General features: G+C 42.5%; 1 protein-coding gene across 1 annotated transcript in view; it reads right to left on the bottom strand.

The window, feature by feature from the left end:
• Window positions 1–2,242: 2,242 nt before the first annotated feature.
• Window positions 2,243–20,800, bottom strand: part of SPI1 (Spi-1 proto-oncogene) — a 29,878-nt gene continuing 11,320 nt past the window's right edge. Inside the window, exons 3-5 of the mRNA XM_039538349.1 lie at window positions 10,503–10,690; window positions 4,147–4,303; window positions 2,243–3,057 (exon numbers count right to left, since the gene is read on the bottom strand). Coding sequence (XP_039394283.1) covers window positions 2,741–3,057; window positions 4,147–4,303; window positions 10,503–10,690 — 662 coding nt within the window. The 3' untranslated portion in view covers window positions 2,243–2,740. The remainder of the gene's footprint in view (window positions 3,058–4,146; window positions 4,304–10,502; window positions 10,691–20,800) is intronic.

Raw genomic sequence — 20,800 nt, 5'->3', positions numbered from 1 at the left:
AAAAAGTTACATACTTGGGAAAAAACACTTTGTGCATTTTGTTAAAGCAGCTGCTTCTTCCTGTCTGGTTCCAGGGAATTACCACTGCGCAGTGATGAAATCAGTCTCTTCACTTCCTCAATGGGACTGTTACTATAGACAAAATTGACTAATTTGGAATATAACTTTAAAGACTCAATCCTGCAGGTGCTGAGCACTCTTGTCTCCCACAGGCTTCAATGAGACATGAAGGTGCTTAGCACCTCTCCAGATCAAGCTCTAAGAAATCAAAGTTTCTTATTTGCCCATGTGTTCCTCATCACCATGTTTGACAGCCTATGTCACTGTTGAAAGTTTAAATAAGAACGAGTCTCTTTAATCCCAGCTTTCAGTCTGGTCTGCTCTCCTGAATTATGGTATGTAATCTCCTTTCCAGCTGTTTTAGAGACCTTTGTTACACCTTCCAACTGTACATGCAAGGTGCATATTATAAACTGTGAATATATACTATGCATCTTGTACAATACTCATGGACTGTTTGTCAAGATGCCTTATGTATTTCAGGATGCAGAAAAATTATTTGGTAGTCTGTGATCATGTAATTAGACTATTGTAATACATGTCCACGGGGAGGGAGGAGGTGGAATAAAGGTTCACATGGTATCTTAACTGTGACATTTCCTAATTTTTGAGAGCTTAACTAGAGCCATGAAGTCTTAACATTCTCCTAAAATAGGCTGGTTTTATTTGTTTGTTTTTTGTTTTTATGGAATCCAGTAAAGCTGGTTAATACTTTGTGCTGTGAAGTAACTTGTATCAATACAGAGTTATTAGTTTATTATTTGCTTTACAATAGTGCCTAGAAGCCACACTTAAGATCTGGTTGTAATCGATTGTGCTAAGCACTGTAAAAGACACAGTAAAAGGACAGTCACTATGCAAAAGATCTCACAATCTAAATTAAGACAAAATGTAAGAGTGGATGTAACAAACAGGGCTATGTCTACACTAGAGAGTTTACAGCGGCACAGCTGTACAGATGCAGTTGCACCGCTGTAAGATCTCTCATGTAGCCACTTTGTGCAGACAGGAGAGAGCTCTCCTGTCGACAAAGCTACCGCCACTCATTGGGGTGGATTAACTATGTCGCTCAGAGATGGTGGAATATTCACACCCCTGAGGGACGTAAATTTTGCCGACATAAGTGATAGTGTAGACATAGTCTAGGAAGGAGCAAGGGAGAGAGGATGAGTGAAAGAGGAATAAGGGCTGGTCTACACTGAAAACTTAACTTTGTCATAGCTACGTCGCTCAGGGGTGTGAAAAATCCACACCCCTGAACAGGGGCGGCTCTAGTAATTTCGCCACCCCAAGCAGGGCAGCACGCCGCGGGGGGTGCTCTGGCGGTCGCCGGTCCCGCGGCTCCAGTGGACCTCCTGCAGACGTGCCTGCGGAGGGTCCGCTGGTCCCGCGGCTCCGGTAGACCTTCCGCAGGTACGCCTGCGGCTGCTCCACCAGACCCGCGGTACCAGCGGACCCTCCGCAGTCATGCCTGCGGGAGGTCTGCTGGAGCCGCCTGCCGCCCTGCCGGCAAAATGCCGCCCCACATGCGCGCTTGGCGCGCTGGGGTCTGGAGCCGGCTCTGCCCCTGAAAGACATAGCTTTGCTGACCTAACCCCACTACTGCCTCTCATGGAGGTGGATTACCTATGCCAACAGGAGAACCCCTCCCATTAGCGTAGATAGTATCTTCACTGAAGTCCTGCAGCTGTGCTGCTGTAATATTTCAAGTATAGATTAAACCCTGGATGTAGATATACCCCAGCATGGGTTAATGTAAGCCAGCTATGTTCATAGCAATGTGTGGGTGTAAATTGAAACCATCAGTATAAGTAAGTGGAAAATTCTGAATTGGTCGTGTGTTGCACCTTCTTTGCATTTAATATGCACAGGTGAAAATGATGATACAGCATGCATGGCAGTGGTGATCTGAGACTTTAGTGTGTGCATTTTTCAGGTTCCTAGTGACTTTTAGGATTCTACAGCCTCCTATACTGTGATCCCTACTCACTTTTGTTTCATAGTCTGAGAATGCTTCTAACATTTCCAGGGAAATAAGAAGCCCATGGAGACATGAAATGTTGATAAAGTCCAGGAGCCTGTTCTTCTCTATACCCAGTTACCATACTTGAGCTGATACTGTGTAAATGCAAGTGTTGAGACCAGTTTGTGACGCAGCCATCTATCATGCAAACACCAAGACTTCATTATATCAAATTTTATTAAATATATACATGTTATTACAATTTAAACAGAACAGGTATCTTTCCAAGATCTGCAAACTTCTCTCTAGCTGTTGAGAGCTGCGGCAGAGCCTGTATTAATGCTAGTTTAAAAGCCGTAAGCTAATGCAGTGTCACTGAAGATGACACAGCACTGCCTTTGAAGGGCAAAACTTCATCAGCTGTATCCATTAATTACAACACAATCAAACAAATATTTTCTGACAATAATATATTTATACACTTTTAAAATTTCCCAACTCTGTCCAGCTTGTTGGATGGAAGCAGAATTCTCTTATCTGTAGGATTCTCAAGTGCTGAAGAAGGGAATTCGTACCAGAAACATCGGACGTTAAAAGCCCTGACAAGGTAGAGAAGTGGGCATGTGAAGCAAAGAGAAAGATGCGTCCGTCTCCTCTGCCAGTATCCAGCCAGGAGGTCTTCATTTTTTGGTTTGCTCAGGGTCCCAAGGCCTGTGCTCAGTGAGGATAATGCTTTCTATCAGTGCTTCCCCTTCCCATTACCTCTCCACTAAACTGGTAGGTCAGCTTCTTCTTGACCTTCTTGACTTCCCCCGTCTTGCCGTAGTTTCTCAGTGCCCGTGCCATCTTCTGGTAGGTCATTTTCTTGCGGTTGCCCTTCTGGATGCCCCAGCGGTGTGCCAGTGCCTCTTTGTGTTTGGAGGAGAACTGAAAAGTGCCTTTTTCCTTGTCCACCCACCAGATGCTGTCCTTCATCTCTCCACTTCGAAGAAGGTCCAGAAGGAACTGATACAAACGGATTTTCTTCTTGCTGCCTGTGTGAGGGTCAGAGAGAGAAGGCAGTGGTGAGACAGCTTCATGGCTTCAAGTGTGTAGCATGGAATGGGGAAGCTTACACAGTTCATACTGTTGTTTTTGCTAACATGCTGTTCGAAGAAATTCTTCAATGTACAGCAGTTATAGAGATAGATGATGCTGAGATGTAGTGTAGCCTGGTTCACTGAGTACAGGTATAAGAGCTAGTAACTCCTGAGATCTAGCCCCAGCCCTGACACTGGTTTGTTCTGTGGTTTTGGGTAACTCAAGTGAGTTAGTGTTTGATTTTTTTTCAGAGGTGTTGAGCATCTACAGTTCCTATCAACTTCAAGTGAAGCTGTAAGTGCTCAGCACTTCTGAAAATCAGACCCTTAAGCTCACTGCCTCACTTTTCCAATCTATAAAAGGGGATAATATCTACTTTCCAGAGTTGTTGTGAGGGTGAAAACCAGTGCACTACTTTCAACGTATAAATCTCTATATTAATGTTAGGTATTTATTACAGCAATAAGAAGTTAGAATAGGTAGGGCCAGGGGCCTAGGGCCCTGATCCAAAGTTCACTAAAGTCAGTGGAAGGAATCCCATTAATTTCAGTGAAGTTAGGATCAGGCCCTGTGAGAGATGTGAAGGGCTGGTGATAGCAATCAAGTGTGGGTAACTAGCCAACACATTCTGTTTATAGACTGCAAATAAGGGATGGGTTCTACGCGCTTTTTAGAAAGGGATGGAGAGTCTGAGGGGTGGAGGCAGGTCGACTGTTCCTGAAAGCAGAGGCACCAGAATATCAACTTCTGGCAGAGGAAAGGACCAAGGGGTGACTGAAATGAGGCCAGAATCAGCAGAGCAGAAAAGATAGGTATACAAGGGGAGAGAAGATTAGAGAGAGAGAGAGAGAGAGAGAGAGATGGGGATGTAGCCACGAAGGTTTCAGAAGATAAGAGAGTGGGTGAGGAGCCAGAGGAAACTGAAGCTTCTAGGGGTTGAGTGAAGGGGCAAACACAGTTAATTCTTTAACACTATCTGTCAACATCATACCAACACAGTCTGCACACTTGTGGCTCAATGCAGCCTCTCTGGGTTTACTGACCTGGCTCTCCATGTATAATTCCAGGACGTGGGTCCACACCATCAGTCTCCCCATCTGATACCTCCAAAGGGGGACTCTGCCTCTCCATATCCTCCTCATCAGAGCTGGGCTGATGTGGAGAGGAATACTGTACGCACATCCGAGGCAAATAGGAGACCTGTAGAAGAGGGGAAGAATGGTGTGGGGAGGAGAAAGTGACAGAGCAAGGGGCAAAAAATGAAAAGGTTAGGTGTGAGGGGAGATTAACAGAAAGGGAGGGAGAGAGTGACAGGTGCATGAGATTATTTAAGATCATAAGTAGAGATTTAATTGCTGTCACTTAAATACTGTGTGGTTTAAACCTATTCAGAGGACCAATCAAGTTGAACAAAAACTGTCTTTAGCAGTCTTGACCCATTTAAGAGGGGGAGGATGAAGCAGTGGAAGACAGAAGTGAGTTCTAGTTTAGGCCCTGCACAATCACAGCACCCCTTTGTGCCTCGGTTTCCTCACCTGTACAAGGGAGATAATTTTCTCTAATCAGGTGTACATGCCCATCACTGTGGTATCTTCCTGCTTGCTAGGGGTGTGGTGGTGGATGTATTGCTTGTAAAGGAGATTCTTAGAGGGGTGTGGCAATAGTCATGCAAAGTATCTATTTTTCTGACAGGATGAGACTCCACCACTTTTCTAATGTGGAGACAGTATATTCATTTAACAGATGTCTTTGGGTGACAGATTATTCCTGTGGGTGGGATTTGCTGGGATGAGCTTTCTCCAGATAGACCTTCTGGGGAGGATTCACAACAATCACCTTTAAATGTGTGTGAGGAAACCCCCATGGTGCCTGTGATATAGTGGGGAAATACAGAAGCAGCACATTCCTTGGTGACTTCCTGGTCCTTGTTAACTTTCCCCAGTCCAGAGCCACCCTCTTATAGGATCTTTTTCTAAGAAAGACTTTCTGGGGCAGCCCCTTTAAATTTGGCAATTCGAAATACTTGTGGCCACAAAGTAGCCATTTTAAAACTGGCTGCTGTTTACTGTATCTTCCTCTTGTCTATCTGGTATATATCCGTTACTCTTTTGCCTGTCTTATTGCTGAAGAGATTGGGCACTGTGAGAAGATTCTAACATTGCAGGGGCATATCCCACCTGGACTGGGGACAGCTCTCTCTGCTCCTCACCTGCTTTGAGGAGGGAGGATGCTCAACACTAAGGTGGGGGGTGTACCATACTGGGTCAGATTTTGCACCACTTAGGTGATGTTAAATGGCTGGAATCAGACCCTAACTGGCCATCTGAGAATTCCCCAGTGTAGACCTTTCACCTGGTGTAGAGCTGGTGTAGCCAGTTCCTATGCTAAATGCCTGGTGTTGGGGGTAAGTCAGTGACAAGGTGGAGTGTACTTCTGCTCTGCCAATACTTAACTGACATGTGATCCCTTGGCATGAGCAAATGCAGACCTTTACATCAGGGCTGGAGCAGATGGATCTTGGGAATGTAAGAGCTGCTCTTTGATTGCCACCTCCACCCCTTGTTCCAAACAGAGCTCAGTGCAGGAGAAAATATGGGCACTGTCTCCTCACACTTTTGTGATAGTGAGACCATGAGGTATATTTCATCCTCCTGTGAATCGCATGGAAGTCAGGCAGGCAAGGTACGGAGACCATGCAAGAGATTAACAATAAGGAAACCTCTCCTCTGCCACCAATGGAGGGACATTGCTGTGTGGGTCCAAATAGTGCAGGAGGTAGGGGAGTAAGGAGGTCACTTCTTCTATACACCCCAAAACACCACATCCAATACGATGCTGGTGAAATGTGCTAAACTGATAACCCAGGAGATTGAGGGCCTCTTGAACTAACCTCCCTTCCCTCCAGCACTAGGTGGAAGAAGGGTGTTTTGCGTATGACTCCCTCAGTGCAGGGTTAGGTGAAGTTGGGGGGGAGTGCATGGTCTGTTCATGACTCACAGTGCCCAGTCTGGGGTCAGACACTGAATGACTGGTACTTTTCTGATGAGTCTCAAACCATCCTGAAATGTCCCAATAAGGAGTGTGCAAGTGGATTGGTTGAAGGGTGCAGTGGCTGGCGGTTAGTGAGTTGGCAGATTGGCTGGAGGCGAGCATGGCAGGAAGGGCCGTGATTGGGTAAGAGTGTGTGTAAGTTTCCTGTCAGATGCCCCAGAGTGAAACTCCAAACCTCACCACAGAGTCACCTTAAGTGTTTTACAGTTGAACAAACTGCAACTTCAGGGATGAGAAGGAAGGGAGAGGTGGGGGTGGGGGTGGGAGGTCAGTAGATGGGAGAGAAATGGGGAATGGTACCTCTGGAGGGAGAAGGGGGAGGTGGTTGGTGAGTGTGGTACCAAAAGGGGGAAAGAGGACAAAGCTAAACAATGCCCCTGGAGGTGGGGGAAAAGAGCATGGGATGGTGCTGTGGGAGAGGAAGGATGAATGATGCCTCGAGAAAGGGGGTAGGGATAAGATGTGGATAGTGCCTCAGGAGGCAGAATGAGTTTCTCCCATACTATATATACTTTCCATATCTGCTATATTTTTGGTAACACATATTGCACCGGTGTGTGAAATTCAGAATATGTGATATGTATGATATCCTGAAAATATTACACAATGAGTCACTTTTCCTGTTGGGGTGCTTGCAGAGGCAGATGATTAATGCAATCGTGGAGAGGGGAGGTCTTAGAAACTGCTGGCTACTTTCCACACTCTGCTACTACCTAAGTATTGCTGCTCTTTATTTATTTTTCCTCTGTCCACTCTTCTTCTTTCCTTCTTCTTCCACACAGCCTTTCCTTTTCCTTACAATGTTGTCTGCTGAGAGCTGTTATGGGCAAGCTAAGTAAACTTTCTTAAGAAGACCTGTCCAAGGACAATCTGGAACTCAGATTTGGTCTCACAAAATAATGGGACTGTTCCAATTTTTTTGATAGCTAACTTCTTGTATGTCCCTCCCTCAGTAACAAACTACTGCTTTGATCTCACATGACTGTAGTGAGTGTAGTGACTAGCACATTCAGCATGAGGATGAAAGTTGGCCTCCTGCTTCTGTTTCCTTGAAAATGCCTTGTATCAGTAATTGAATGATGACCGCCATCTGCACCAACACTTAGGGGGATTAAACCACAGCGCTCAGCACTAAATGCATGAGCTGCTATATCTTGAGCTAAAGCTCCCTAACTGGGGATTGTAACACTTATAGCGTCTTCACAGAAGGCGCTCTGTAAACCACATTCACCAATATATTACAGCTGCACTCCAGATTACTCTTTGAGGAGAACATAGAAATATAACGCTGGAAGGGACCTTGAGAAGTCATCAAGTCCATCCCCTTGTGCTGAAGCTGGACCAAGTAAACCTAGACCATCCCTGACAGGTGTTTGTCCAACTAGTTCTTAAAAACCTCCAATGATGGGGATTCCACAACCTCCCTTGGGAAGTCTATTCCAGAATTTAACTACCCTTGTACTTAGAAATTTTTTTCCGAACATGTAACCTAAATCTCCCTTGCTGCAGATTAAGCCCATTACTTCTTGTTCTACCATCAGTGGACATGTTGACCACCATCCTCTTTATAACAGTCCTTAACATATCTGAAGACAGGTCCCAGCTCAGTCTGTTTTTCTCAAGACTAAACATGCCCAGTGGGTTTTTGTTTTTGTTTTTGTTTTTTTTAACCTTCCCTTATAAGTCAGGTTGTCTAAATCTTTTATCATTTTTGTTGGTCACCTCTGGACTCTCTCCAATTTATCCATAGCTTTCCTAAAGTGTGTATCCCAGAACTAGACACAGTTCTTCAGCTGAGGCTTTACCAGTGCCGAGTACAGTAGGACAATTACCTCCCCTGTCTTACATATGACACTCTTATTATTACACCCCAGAATTATATTAGCCTTTTTCATAACTGCATCACCTTGCTGACTCACATTCAATTTGTGATCCACCATAACCCCCAGACTCTTTTCAGCAGTACTACCACCTCACCAATTATTGCCCACCTTGTGCATTTGATTTTTTTTCCTTCCTAAGTGTAGTACTTTGCATTTGTCTTTACTGAATTTCATCTTGTTGATTTCATACCAATTCTCTAAACTCTCAAGGTCACTTTGAAATTTAATCCTTGCCTCTAAAGTGTTTGCAACCCTTCTCAGCTTGATGTCTGAAGATTTTATAAATATGCTCTCCACTCCAGTACCCAAGTCATTAATGAAATTATTGAATAGTGCCAGTCCTAAGACTGACCCCTGCAAAACCTCACTAGATATGTCCTCCCAGTTTGACAGCAAACCATTAATAACTACTCTTTGAGTTCAGTTTTTCAACCAGTTGTGCATCCACTTTATTATAATTTCACCTAGACCGCATTCCCGTAGTTTGCTTATGTGAATGTCATGTGGGGCTGTGTTAAAAGCCTTGCTAAAATTAAGATATCACATCTATTGCTTCCTTCCTATCCACTAGGCCAGTAACCCTGTCAGAGAAAGCAATTAGATTGATTCGGCATGATTTGTTCTTAACATCCATGCTGGCTATTCCTTATAACCCTATTATCCTCCAAGTCAGGTGTTCTCAAACTTCATAGCATCACAACCCCCTTCTCAGAACAAAAATTACTACATGACCCCAGTAGGAGGGACTGAATCCTGAGCCTGCCTAAGCCCCGCTGCCCCAGGGGGAGGGGGTAAAGCCGAAGCTCCTGGGCTTCAGCCCCAGGCGGGGAGCCTGTAACCTGAGCCCCAGTGCCCAGGGCTGAAGCCCTCTGGCTTCAGCTTTGACCCCGTGTGATGGGGCTCAGGCTTTGGCTTTGGCCTTGGGCCCCAGCAAATCTAAGCCAGCCCTGGCTACCACATTAAAATGAGGTCCCAACCTACTTTGGGGTCCCTACCCACACAGTTTGAGAGCCACTGCTCTAAGTGCCTACACATTGATTGTTTGTTAATTTTTTCCATCATCTTTCTGGATATCGAAGTTAGGCTGCCTGGTCTATAATTCTCTGGGTTTTCTTTGTTCCCCTTTTTAAAGATAGGTACTGTGTTTGCCCTTCTCAGGTCTTCCTGGACCTCACGCATCCTCCATGAGTTCTCAAAGATAATTGCAAAGGGTTCTGAGATTGCTTCAGCTAGTTCCCTAAGTACCATAGGATGATTTTCATCAGGCCCCGTCATCCTTAATAGATCTAATTTGTCTATTCTGTAACCTGTTCTTTCCCTGTTTTGGCTTCCATGGACGGAATTAGCCCTATCACCTCTGTACTGAAATGCCAGGCAAGGTGCGGATGGGTGAGTGGAACAAAGCAGCGGGACGGGCAAAATCTCCTTCTCTGCTGCCATTTTGTGATGGTTACAAGGAAACAAAGTGGGGTCAATGCTCATTCTCAGCCTCTGGATGGACATAATGGTCAGCCACTGCATTTCAGCAGCTTGTCTAAATGCTGGAACTGGAACAGCTTGAAGCTCCTCGCAGAGTGGTGTCTCACATTTTTTCCCTGTCTTTTTGTCAGTACCTGATTCTGTTTGCATCTGCACCCTATAGTCTACATTTCACATACTATTGTTGTGTTTGTTGTGTGGTAGATTTTGAGGCTTTGCAGTGGATGAGTTTCCTGTTGGAAGAAAAATTAGCCACATAGACGCAGGGTATTTTCTCCTAGGCTGTTTAATTAAAACAATATACATACACAAGTTCTATTTACTCTGAGCATTAATGGCATAAATAGCTAAGGGGCTTCCATGAGTTATGTAATGCATTAGGGAGTGGGTGGGTCCTTAATTTTGCATGTTTGTTAAAGTGTTACAAGGGATGGGTGTGGAGCCAGGGTTTCCAGGATCTGTGGCTTTCAGAACAGCCTGCCAGGTAGACTGCATTCAAGTCAGGGACCTCAGGGTTTGCAGCTCCAGGGCAACCTGCCAAGTAGACTACCCCAGAGCTGGGGCTCCATTCTTATTTGTGGAGAAATCTGAAATATTTGATTTATGTTGATGTTCCAAATTGGAACGAAGCCAAATATCAAAATCCTCTGTGAAACAGAATTATCCTTTCTCTACGCAGCTCTAAAAAATCACACTTCCTTTAGCAGTGAAGAGACAGCCTGTGAGCTGCCATCCAGACAAATGTGCTTAACCCACACTTCTCCTTAGTGACTGCCTTTGTGTGGTGGCTGTAGCCAGCCCTTCTATGGGACTCTAGGCTAGGCTTTCTGTTTAACCCTTTCCTTAGGGAGTTTTATGTCAAGATCCATAAGTCGTACCCTGCATTTCACTAACACCTTTGGCAAAACACTGCTCAGTCTCTGATGCCTCTTGTTCCATGCCCTTTACTGTCATCCTATATTCTGTGCAAAAGGTGACAACCATACCTGGTGGTTGAGGCCAATATGTGTGGTTGGGATCCCCGAGTCTAGGACATGCATCTGCTCAAACTCCATGTGCCGATAGAGCTGTTGCAGCTGAGGAGGCTGTACACTCTGGAGTTCTGTAAATTGGTTGTCCCCGAAGCCCTCAAACTCACTGTGCATGTGGTGTGGGTGATACTCCCAGTAATGGTCTAAAAGAAATAGAACAATTCTCTGTTAATATAGAGGTAAGAAACATGCAGCATTCATCAAACGTTTTCACTCCCTGTTCCCCCTTTCCCCATGTAGTGACCAGACCCCTAAATAACACTCTACATAGATCATCCTGCCTGTGAACAGCATCTCCTCATCTCCAAGATGGCCTTGATGGGGGCCAATCATCCTATGGCAACTTTCAGTAGTATGATACCATCAGGCAGAAACCTAATAGGTTTCAAAGGGAATATATTATATGTTGCAGAAATGGTAAATGCTGACCCTTTGCTCTCTGGACAAAAGGTAAAGTTGTTTCTTTTAGGGCCAAGTAAATTTTCTTTCATTTCACCCATGGGCTAGTATGTTCCAATAATTTTTCTTGCCTCTCAATGTCATCACAGTCTTCCTCATTGTGGGGTGAGGCGGAGAGAGAAAAAAATTTACAGATTGCTCCCCACAAATAATCTTTTTCCTTTTCCACTTGGCCCCATCACATCCTATATGTTGCAGAAAGAGCATGGTGTACTGCTAGAGTCGGCATGGAACCATGCCTCACTATACCACACACACACACACACACACACACACACACACACACACACACACACACACACACACACACACACACACACACACACACACACACACACACACGTATACAGAATCTTACAAGATGAGATGGGGGAAGAGGAGCTATTGGTGAGTTCTGTCTACTTTGTTGTACAGTGGGCCTAAATTCCGAGGCAAGCCTCCATCATTTCTGTAGCATGGTAGTGCTAAATTCTGTGGCACACTAGAAATTTCTGTGATAGATTCAGATACATTCAAAAGGCATTTGTTTGGGGTTTTTTAATTAAAAAGATTAAGACAACCAGTACACTATTTCTTGCATTACTTATCTTGAATTTAAAGTCAACACAGGTCTCAGTTTTGGATTATTGTTCAGTTTATGCTGCCCCAAATTTTCAGTGTGCTGCAGAATTTTGTATTGGTGATGCATAATTTAGAATCTGCCAAGGGACAGCTGGAGGCTTTGCAAGCTCCATTTCACTCACAGTCAATAATTATAAGGACAAATTTGTGTGTACTTGGGTTTTAAAATCTAGCACTAACTGTCTAAATTGATGGGGTTTCCACCATGTCTCTTGACAGTATTCCACCATCTAATACGTCTAATTGTCAAAAAGCCCTTCCTGATATTCACTCTGAATTTTCCCTTTCTTACTTATACCCCGTTACTCCTTGTTCTAGCCCCTTGTACCATTTAAAATCATTTGTCTCACCCTTCACATATTTGCAGACTGCTATCATGTGCCCTTCCAACATACTTTTAATTGTCACTTAACCTAGTTGTATATACTTAGCTCTCTTAATCTTTCTGTATAAATCAGTTTTTCCAGCCCCCTAATCACCCTTTTGCTCTTCTCAGAAGTCCCTCCCATCTGTCAACGTCTTTCTGATATGTGGTGGATAGAACCGTTCCAAGTGTAGTTGCATTAAAGTCAGAAAGAGAGGGACAACTGACCTTTGTTCTGTGATGTGATGTCATTGTACGTGACTGTATCTAGGTACTTATGCCCCCCATCAGCAAAGTGTCTGAGCACTCTCCAAGTATTGGAAGCAGAAATAAGAATAATAGTCTCACTTTTCCTTCAGACTAAGAAGGGAGAGAAGCTTAATCAGTTTATAGGGTTCTGGGGACTGGGGTTGTTTAGAATTGTCGGTTGTTCGTGTGTATGTGAGTAAACGTGTCTGTTTCTGGGTGTAGCTGCATGAAGAACTTACTGAGATAAAGCTAATTGAAAAGATGAGTTTTGTATTTAGTTCTGAATGTGGTGAGGTCTGTGCTCATTCTTTTCTTTCAGGAGTGAGTTCCTTAGTCTAGCCCCAGCTCCTGTGAAAGTTGTCTCCTACTGTCATGAGCTTCTCTCATGGTTTGATAGTTTCATTGTTCTACTCTAACATAGCTGTCACAGGAGATCGTGGTCACAGTGGGAGAGGCAGTCTCTCTGGTAGCTAGTGTCAATCCCATGGAGGGTTTTCAAAATCAGAACACTGACTTTGAATTGGATTCTGCATTCATTGGGGAGCCAGTGCAGAGCTGAGAACCCCAGGATGATGTGTTCACAGCAACATGTGCTGCTATGACAGAGGAGGAGTAGGGGTTTGGGGGGGGTATGACTACATTGCAGTCACAGTGTGATTGCAGCTCAAGTAGATATACCTGAGCTAGCTTGGGTATGGGAGCAGTGAAGCCTCGGCAGCACATGCTTCAGCACAAGCTGTAGAAGCCCACCTGGAGCCCTGGGTAATTTCTCAAGGGGCAAGCATGCGCTGCCGCAGCTTCGCTGCTCCAGGACCCAAGCTAGCTAGATTAAAGCTAGCTCAGGTATGTCTACTTCAGCTGCAATCACACCCTGTGATTGCCGTGTAAACATACCCTTTGCCTCCTTTGTGACAGTGGCAAAAGTCTGTAGAAATTATTTCTCTGGATCTGTTTGTATCAAATGATTTTTGGCCACCCATACTTGTTTTCTTCCTTTCTACTTTTTCTATCACAGGTCATTCATGTCAATATGTGTGGGAGGGGATGCTTGGGATCTATAGCAGTAGTCAAGGAGTAGTTGTATTGCCTCACTAATTCCAGTCCTTGGGGTCTTTGTTTTTCTGTAAACAAGGTCTGGAATTTGGAAAGGTCCAACAGTTTACACATTTTCAGATGGGGAAACATGAGGGTGGTTGTTTCTTGCCTTGCAATGTGAGAGTGTTTTATTTATACCTGGAAGAGGAAGTGGTCTGAGTAGGATATTAGGATGGTTCTTACCATTTTTTTAATGTTCAAATCTAACATTAGAATCCAGTCCAGCGTTGCCTAAGGTGGAATGTTCCAGTAGGAGGATTTGGGCTATCATATCAGAGGATTATTTGTCTAGCTAGGAGATTGAGCCTTTTGTTTTCACATGCAGACTTAGTCACAATGATCCATTCACCAGTTTCACCAGTCTAGATTGTCACAACACATTCTACCTAGGATTGACCACAGATGTTCCAACTGATCCAACAGGCAGCAGCCCACCTTTTGGGTGACAAACTGATGAGAGCATAGTTTAACAGTGCTCTGTGCTGGCTCCTCAGCCTGTTCTGGATCTGCTTGAGGGGTCTAGTGTTAATCTTTTAAAAGCACTCAATAGGCTGGGGCTGGCTTTTTTCAAAGACCACCTCTCTGCAGCCCAATGTAACAACTAAGATTAGCGAGGATGCTGTAACTGACCCCAGGATGAAACTCTGGGTGTCCTCAGTGTCAAGTCCTCATCTGTGGAACTTCCCACCATCAATAACCATGGCTACCAAAGAGGTAATGAGTTATGCTTCATACGTGTGCAGCCTTTGTAATCTTCATTCAAATAGGAACATTGTGCGTGCTTCCCAGCAGGCTTCCTTGAATCCTTCCGTAGCCATTTTTCATAGCAATTGTTTCTTCTATATTTCAGGATGTCTCTTCATTTGTTGGAACTCCTGTCAAAGCCTCTGCTACCTCTAGAACTTCCTTGTTAAGGCTCTTCTTGACAGCTAGATTAATTTTTAGAATGCTATTAATTCCCACCCCTGCTAATCACTGTCATCTGGCCTATTGAACAATGAATTCCATTTTTATTTGAATTGTGTAACAAGTGGTGCCGTCGTCTCCATCAGGGCATCAAAGTCCATGACTGGAGCTGGCTCCTACAGCTTGAAGAGAAAAGAGCCCTTAGGAAGCAAGCAGCTCCCAACCAAGATACATACATTTGCAATAACTGCCAAAGATCATGCAAATCTCGGATTGGACTATTCAGTCACATGAGACATTGCAAACCATCTATCTACATGACAGGCTGCAATTCCCACTGTCTCCTCAGAGACGAAAGGATGCCAACAACACAACACATGTTACTGAAGTACTATAAGAAAGTAGCTGCAATTCAGACATCATGATGATGATGATAATTATGCACCATCTCAGGAGTTACCACACTGACCACATGCCACAGATAGGTAACAAACCTGCACCATGTCATAAGTTACCGTAACACAATGCTGTACCCACGTATGCACAATACTGCTCCCATATATGCAACAACTCTTGTGAAGGGAGGACAGTCCCTATTTCTCTTTAGTGAATTATTTATCAGTCAATTCTGCTCTTCAGCAAAAGTTTCTTAATCCAATATATTTTGGTGATGTTGAAAGATAAATCCCCATGTCTGTCTCCAAGTATCCCTACCATCAGAGCATTCAGGTGTGGATAGGTATGTTGCACCACATTAGGTATCAGCACTGTGCACCAGAAGATGGGGAATTATAAATGTCCACTTGTCCAGATATTACTATTATCAATTTGAGTTGGAGCTTTTTCTTTTATAAGTTCTTTGTAGGTTTAAAGTTGGTAATGAGGTGTAATTGTTCCCTACTGCTCAGAAAGATGCAAAGGTGGAGAGAGGGGAGAAGAAAGGAGAAAAACACTCAGGAAATGAAAGTGTCTACTTTGTGGCTCAAGGACAGCGTCAGTAAAAGCCAAGCTGTATCTGCACTCTGGAGTCATTCTGAAAAATTTCATGTGAAGTGAAAGAGGATGTGAGAAAATTCTCTGTTGTAGAGACATGGAGACCATGTTTGTTTTGGTCTTTTATGTAGTGAAAGGTTAAAGGAAGGACAGTGCCCTGAACTCATTGTCTTTACACACATAGAGGATGTTGGCCTGCTGGGATGCAATAATTGCTCTACAATTGAGAGCTGTCAATTAATTGCAGTTAACTCACATGATTAACACACAAAAATTAATCACGATTAATCACACTTACACCAATTGAATACCAGTTGAAATTTATTAAATATTTTTTAATGTTTTTCTACATTTTCAATATTGATTTCAATTACACATAGAATACAAAGTGCACAGTGCTCACTTTATATTATTTTTTATTACAAATATATGCACTGTAAAAATGATAAAAGAAATAGTATTTTTCAATTCACCTCAGACGTACTGTAGCGCAATCTCTTTATTGTAAGTGTAACTTACAAATGCAGATTTTTTTTTGGTTACATAACTGCACTCAAAAACAAAACAGTGTAAAACTTCAGAGCCTACAAGTCCACTCAATCCTACTTCTTCTTTCAATTGCTAAGACAAACAAGTTAGTTTACATTGACAGGAGATACTGCTGCCTGCTTCTTATTTACGTCACCTGAAAGTGAAAAGAGGTGTTCCCATGGCACTTTTTGTAGCAGGTGTCATAGGCGCCAACTTTCCCTGGTGCTGGTGGGAGCTCGCGCCCCTACCTCGACTCCACCCTTTCCCCACCCCTGCCCCGCCCCCATTCCAATCCCTTCCCCAAAGTCCCCACCCCAATTCCACCCCCTCCCTGCCCCTATTGGACCCCTTCCCCAAATCCCTTCCTTGGCCGTGCCTCTTCCCCCAAGTACACCGCGTTCCCCCTCCTCTCCCCTCCCTCCTAGCCACATGAAACAGCTGTTTCGCGGCACAAGTGCTGGGAGGGAGGGAGAAAAAAGCAGGCACACAGTGCACTCAGGGGAGGAGGTGGAGTGGAGGTGGAGGTGAACTGGGCAGGGAGCTGCCAGTGGGTGCTGAGCACCCACCAATTTTTCCCCGTGGGTGCTCCAGGGCTGGAGCACCCACACAGTTGGCGCCTATGGCTGGCTTTGCAAGGTATTTACATGCCAGATATGCTAAACATTCGTATGCCCCTTCATGCTTCAGCCACCATTCCAGAGGACATGCTTCCATGCTGATGATGCTCAAAAAAATAATGTGTCAATTAAATTTGTTACTGTACTCCTTGGAAGGAGATTGTATGTCTCCTGCTCTGTTTTACCCGCATTCTGCATATATTTCATGTTATAGCAGGCTCGGATGATGACCGAGCACATGTCGATTTTAAGAACACTTTCATAGCAGATTTGACAAAACGCAAAGAAGGTACCAATGTGAGATTTCTAAAAATAGCTACAGCACTCGACTCAAGGTTTAAGAATCTGAATTGCCATCCAAAATCTGAGAGGGATGAAGTGTGAAGCATGCTTTTAGAAGTCTTAAAAGAGCAAGATGCGGAAACTACAGAACCCAAACCACCAAAAAAGAAAATCAACCTTCTGCTGGTGGCCTCTGACTCAGATGATGAAAATGAATATGCATCAGTCCGCACTGCTTTGGATCATTATCAAGCAGAACCCACCATCAGCATGGAAGCCTGTCATCTGGAATTGTGGTTGAAGCATGAAGGGACATACAAATCTTTTGCACATCTGGAACATAAATATCTTGCAACACCAGCTACAACAGTGCCATGCGACTGTCTGTTCTTACTCTCAAGTGACATTGTAAACAAGAAGCAGGCAGCATTATCTTCTGCAAATTGTAATCAACCTTGTTTGTCTGAGAGATTGGCTGACCAAGAGGTAGGACTGAGTGGATTTGTAGGCTCTAAAGTTTTACATTGTTTTATTTTTGAATGCAGGTTTTTTGTACATAATTCTATATTTGTAAGTTCACCTTTCATGATAAAGAGATTGCATTACTGTACTTCTATGAGGTGAATTGAAAAATTTGTTTTTTACAGTGCAAATATTTGTAATAAAAAATAAACATAAAGTGAGCACTGTATACTTTGTATTCTGTGTTGTAATTGAAATTAATATATTTGAAAATGTAGTATACATCCAAAAATATTTAAAATAAATGGTATTCTATTGTTGTTTAACAGTGCAATTAATCGTGATTAATTTTTTTTAATCGCTTGACAGCCCTAATCTAAAGGCTGACTGATGGCTTTAGTCCAGGATTAGAAAGCAGAGCTGAACCTCTCTAGCATCCTTCATCCCAGAGGAGTTGATGTTCTGTTGTCTTTGCTCGGTGAATACTAACTAGACAACTAGGAGGATGGAAAGTGGGCTATAGAAAAGTATCTGTTAATGAAGCGGGGTCACTGTGTTTTACCTCTATCAAAAACCAAATGAGCAAAAAAATAAAAATAAAGGAAATGAGGGAAAATACTGAGAGCCTCTGCAAAATGTATTTCTGATTCTCTGCAGAATCATTCCCTTCCCAGAGAAATGCCATGTTTCCCAAGTAATGCCACTTTGTCTATAATTATAGATAAGCTCATTACTTCTCACTTTACTAATTAACAAATCTGATCATTTCAGTAATGCTAAGCATTCAAAAATCATGAGTCAGCTCCCCCAAATCATGATATTTTATTTTTATATATTCCCTCATTTTCTTTATTTTTATTTTTTTGCTCATTTGTTTTTTGATAGGGGTAAAACACTGTGACCCCTCTTCATTAACAGATGTGTTTATATATATATATTTGGGCTGTCAAGTGATTAAAAATATTAATCATGCGATTAATCATATGGTTAATAATAGAATACCATTTATTTAAATATTTTGGATGTTTTCTACATTTTCAAATATATTGATTTAAATTACAACACAGAATAGAAAGTGTACAGTGCTCACTTTATATTTATACTTATTTTTGATTGCAAGTATTTGCACTGTAAAAAAACAAAAGAAATAGTATTTTTCAATTCACCTAATACAAATACTGTAATGCAATCTCTTTATCATGAAAGTTGAATTTACAAACGTAGAATTATGTACAAAATAACCCGAATCCAAAAATAAAACAATATAAAATTTTAGCGCCTGCAAGTCCACTCAGTCCTACTTCTTGTTCAGCCAATCGCTCAGACAAACAAGTGTGTTTACATTTACAGGAGATAATGCTGCCTGCATCTTGTTTACAATGTTACCTGAAAGTGAGAACAGGTATTCTGATGGCACTGTTGTAGCCGGTGTCGCAAAATATTTACATGCCAGATGCACTAAAGATTCATATGTCCCTTCATGTTTCAACCACCATTCCAGTGGACATGCATCCATGCTGATGATGAGTTCTTCTCAATAACCATCCAAAGCAGTGTGGACCGATGCATGCTCGTTTTCATTATCTGAGTCAGATGCCACCAGCAGAAGGTTGATTTTCTTTTTTGGTGGTTCGGGTTCCGTAGTTTCTGCACTGCAGTGTTGCTCTTTTAAGGCTTCTGAAAGCATGCTTCACACCTTGTCCCGCTCAGATTTTGGAAGGCACTTCAGATTCTTAAACCTTGGGTCGAGTGCTTTAGAAATGTCACATTGGTACCTTCTTTGTGCTTTGTCAAATCTGCAGTGAAAGTGTCCTTAAAATGAACACGTGCTGGGTCATCATCCAAGACTGCTATAAGATGAAATATATGTCAGAATGTGGTTAAAACAGTAAGGGACATACAATTCTTCCCTAAGGAGTTCAGTCACAAATTTAATTAACACATTATTTTTTAATGAGCATCATCAGCATGGAAGCATGTCCTCTGGAATGATGGCTGAAGCATGAAGAGGCATATGAATGTTTAGCATATCTAGCACGTAAATACTTTGCAATGCTGGCTACAAAAGTATCATGCAAATGACTGTTCACACTTTCTGGTGACATTGTAAATAAGAAGAGGGCAGCATTATCTTCAGTAAATGCAAACAAACTTGTTTGTCTTAGCGATTGGCTGAACAGGAAATAGGACTGAGTGGACTTGTAGGCTCTGAAGTTTTACATTGTTTTGTTTTTGAGTGCAGTTATGTAACAAAAAAAATCTACATTTGTAAATTGCATTTTCACAACAAAGAGATTGCACTACAGTACTTATATGAGGTGAATTGAAAAATACTATTTTTTTGTTTATCATTTTTTACAGTGCAAATATATGTAATAAAAAACAATATGCAATTTGATTTTGATTACAACACAGAATACAATATATGTGAAAATGTAGAAAAACATCCAATTATTTAATAAATTTCAAATGGTATTCTATTGTTTAACAGTGCGATTAAAACTGCGATTAATCACGGATAATTTTTTAAATCGTGATTAATTTTTTTAGTTAATTGTGCAAGTTAACTGTGATTTATTGACAGCCCGAATATATATATTGTTCTATTTTTATTAATTGTCTTCTGGCTCTTGAGCTTTTAGGACTCATGTTTGCTTTTCTCTGCAACTATGAGGGCTATAAAGTTTTTTTAAAATGGAAGCTGAAATTCTTATGTAATCAAATTGTTCCAGGATCTGGTGTTTTAAGAAAAACACAGAATAACATGAAATGGTGATAAACTATGAAATCATGAGCATTGACAATACTTTAATTCTCTCACACAAACGTGGTGGTCTCCCCTCTGCTCAGCAACAATTTAATCACAGAGAGAGAGCTACAATGAAGCCTCCTACATTGAAGTCTTGCATTAAAAAGGATATGTCTGCACTTTGAGCTGGGGAGGCTGATTCCCAGCTTGAGGAGGCATACCCATGCTAACTCTCATTGAGCTAGTGCACTAAAAATAGTGTAGCCACAGTGGTGTGAGTGACAGGATAGGCTAACGATCCCTAAAACATACCCATCCAAGATCCTAGGCATATATTTGGGGCAGCTAGCCCATCCCGCAGTTTGTGCCACCATGGTTATGCTCTCTTTTTAGCATGCTAGCTCAATGAGAACTAGTGTATGTCTCCCTGAGCTGGGCATCACACCCCCCAGCTCGAAATGTAGACATATCCTAAGACTGCATCAGTCTTACAAAATGTGCTACACAATACTTACTGGAACAACGAGGAGTCCGGTGGCACCTTAAAGACTAACAGATTTATTTGGGCATAAGCTTTTGTGGGTAAAAACCCCACCCACAAAAGCTTATGCCCAAATAAATCTGTTAGTCTTTAAGGTGCCACCAGAGTCCTCGTTGTTTTTGTGGATACAGACTAATACGGCTACTCCTCTGATACTTAATACTTACTGGCTTACTAAAGTATTAGTAAAAATAATTAATAATTATTTTGCTATAACCCCAACTTTAGAGGTCTGCTGCTCACCATAATCACACCAGGGCTGTTCTGAGGATTTTGAAAAAGTCTTGTGATATATTTTTGGAATACATCATCTTAAGCTTAATGAATCCTTCACAACTCTGCCCCTCGCTACTAATCTGTTCTGTTCTTGTATTTTATCATGCT

The sequence above is a fragment of the Mauremys reevesii genome, linkage group 4, assembly GCF_016161935.1.
Source record: "Mauremys reevesii isolate NIE-2019 linkage group 4, ASM1616193v1, whole genome shotgun sequence".
In the NCBI taxonomy this organism is placed as follows: Eukaryota; Metazoa; Chordata; order Testudines; family Geoemydidae; genus Mauremys; species Mauremys reevesii.
The sequence above is the reverse complement of the archived record's forward strand: the minus strand, read 5'-3'. Positions and strand labels throughout refer to the sequence as shown.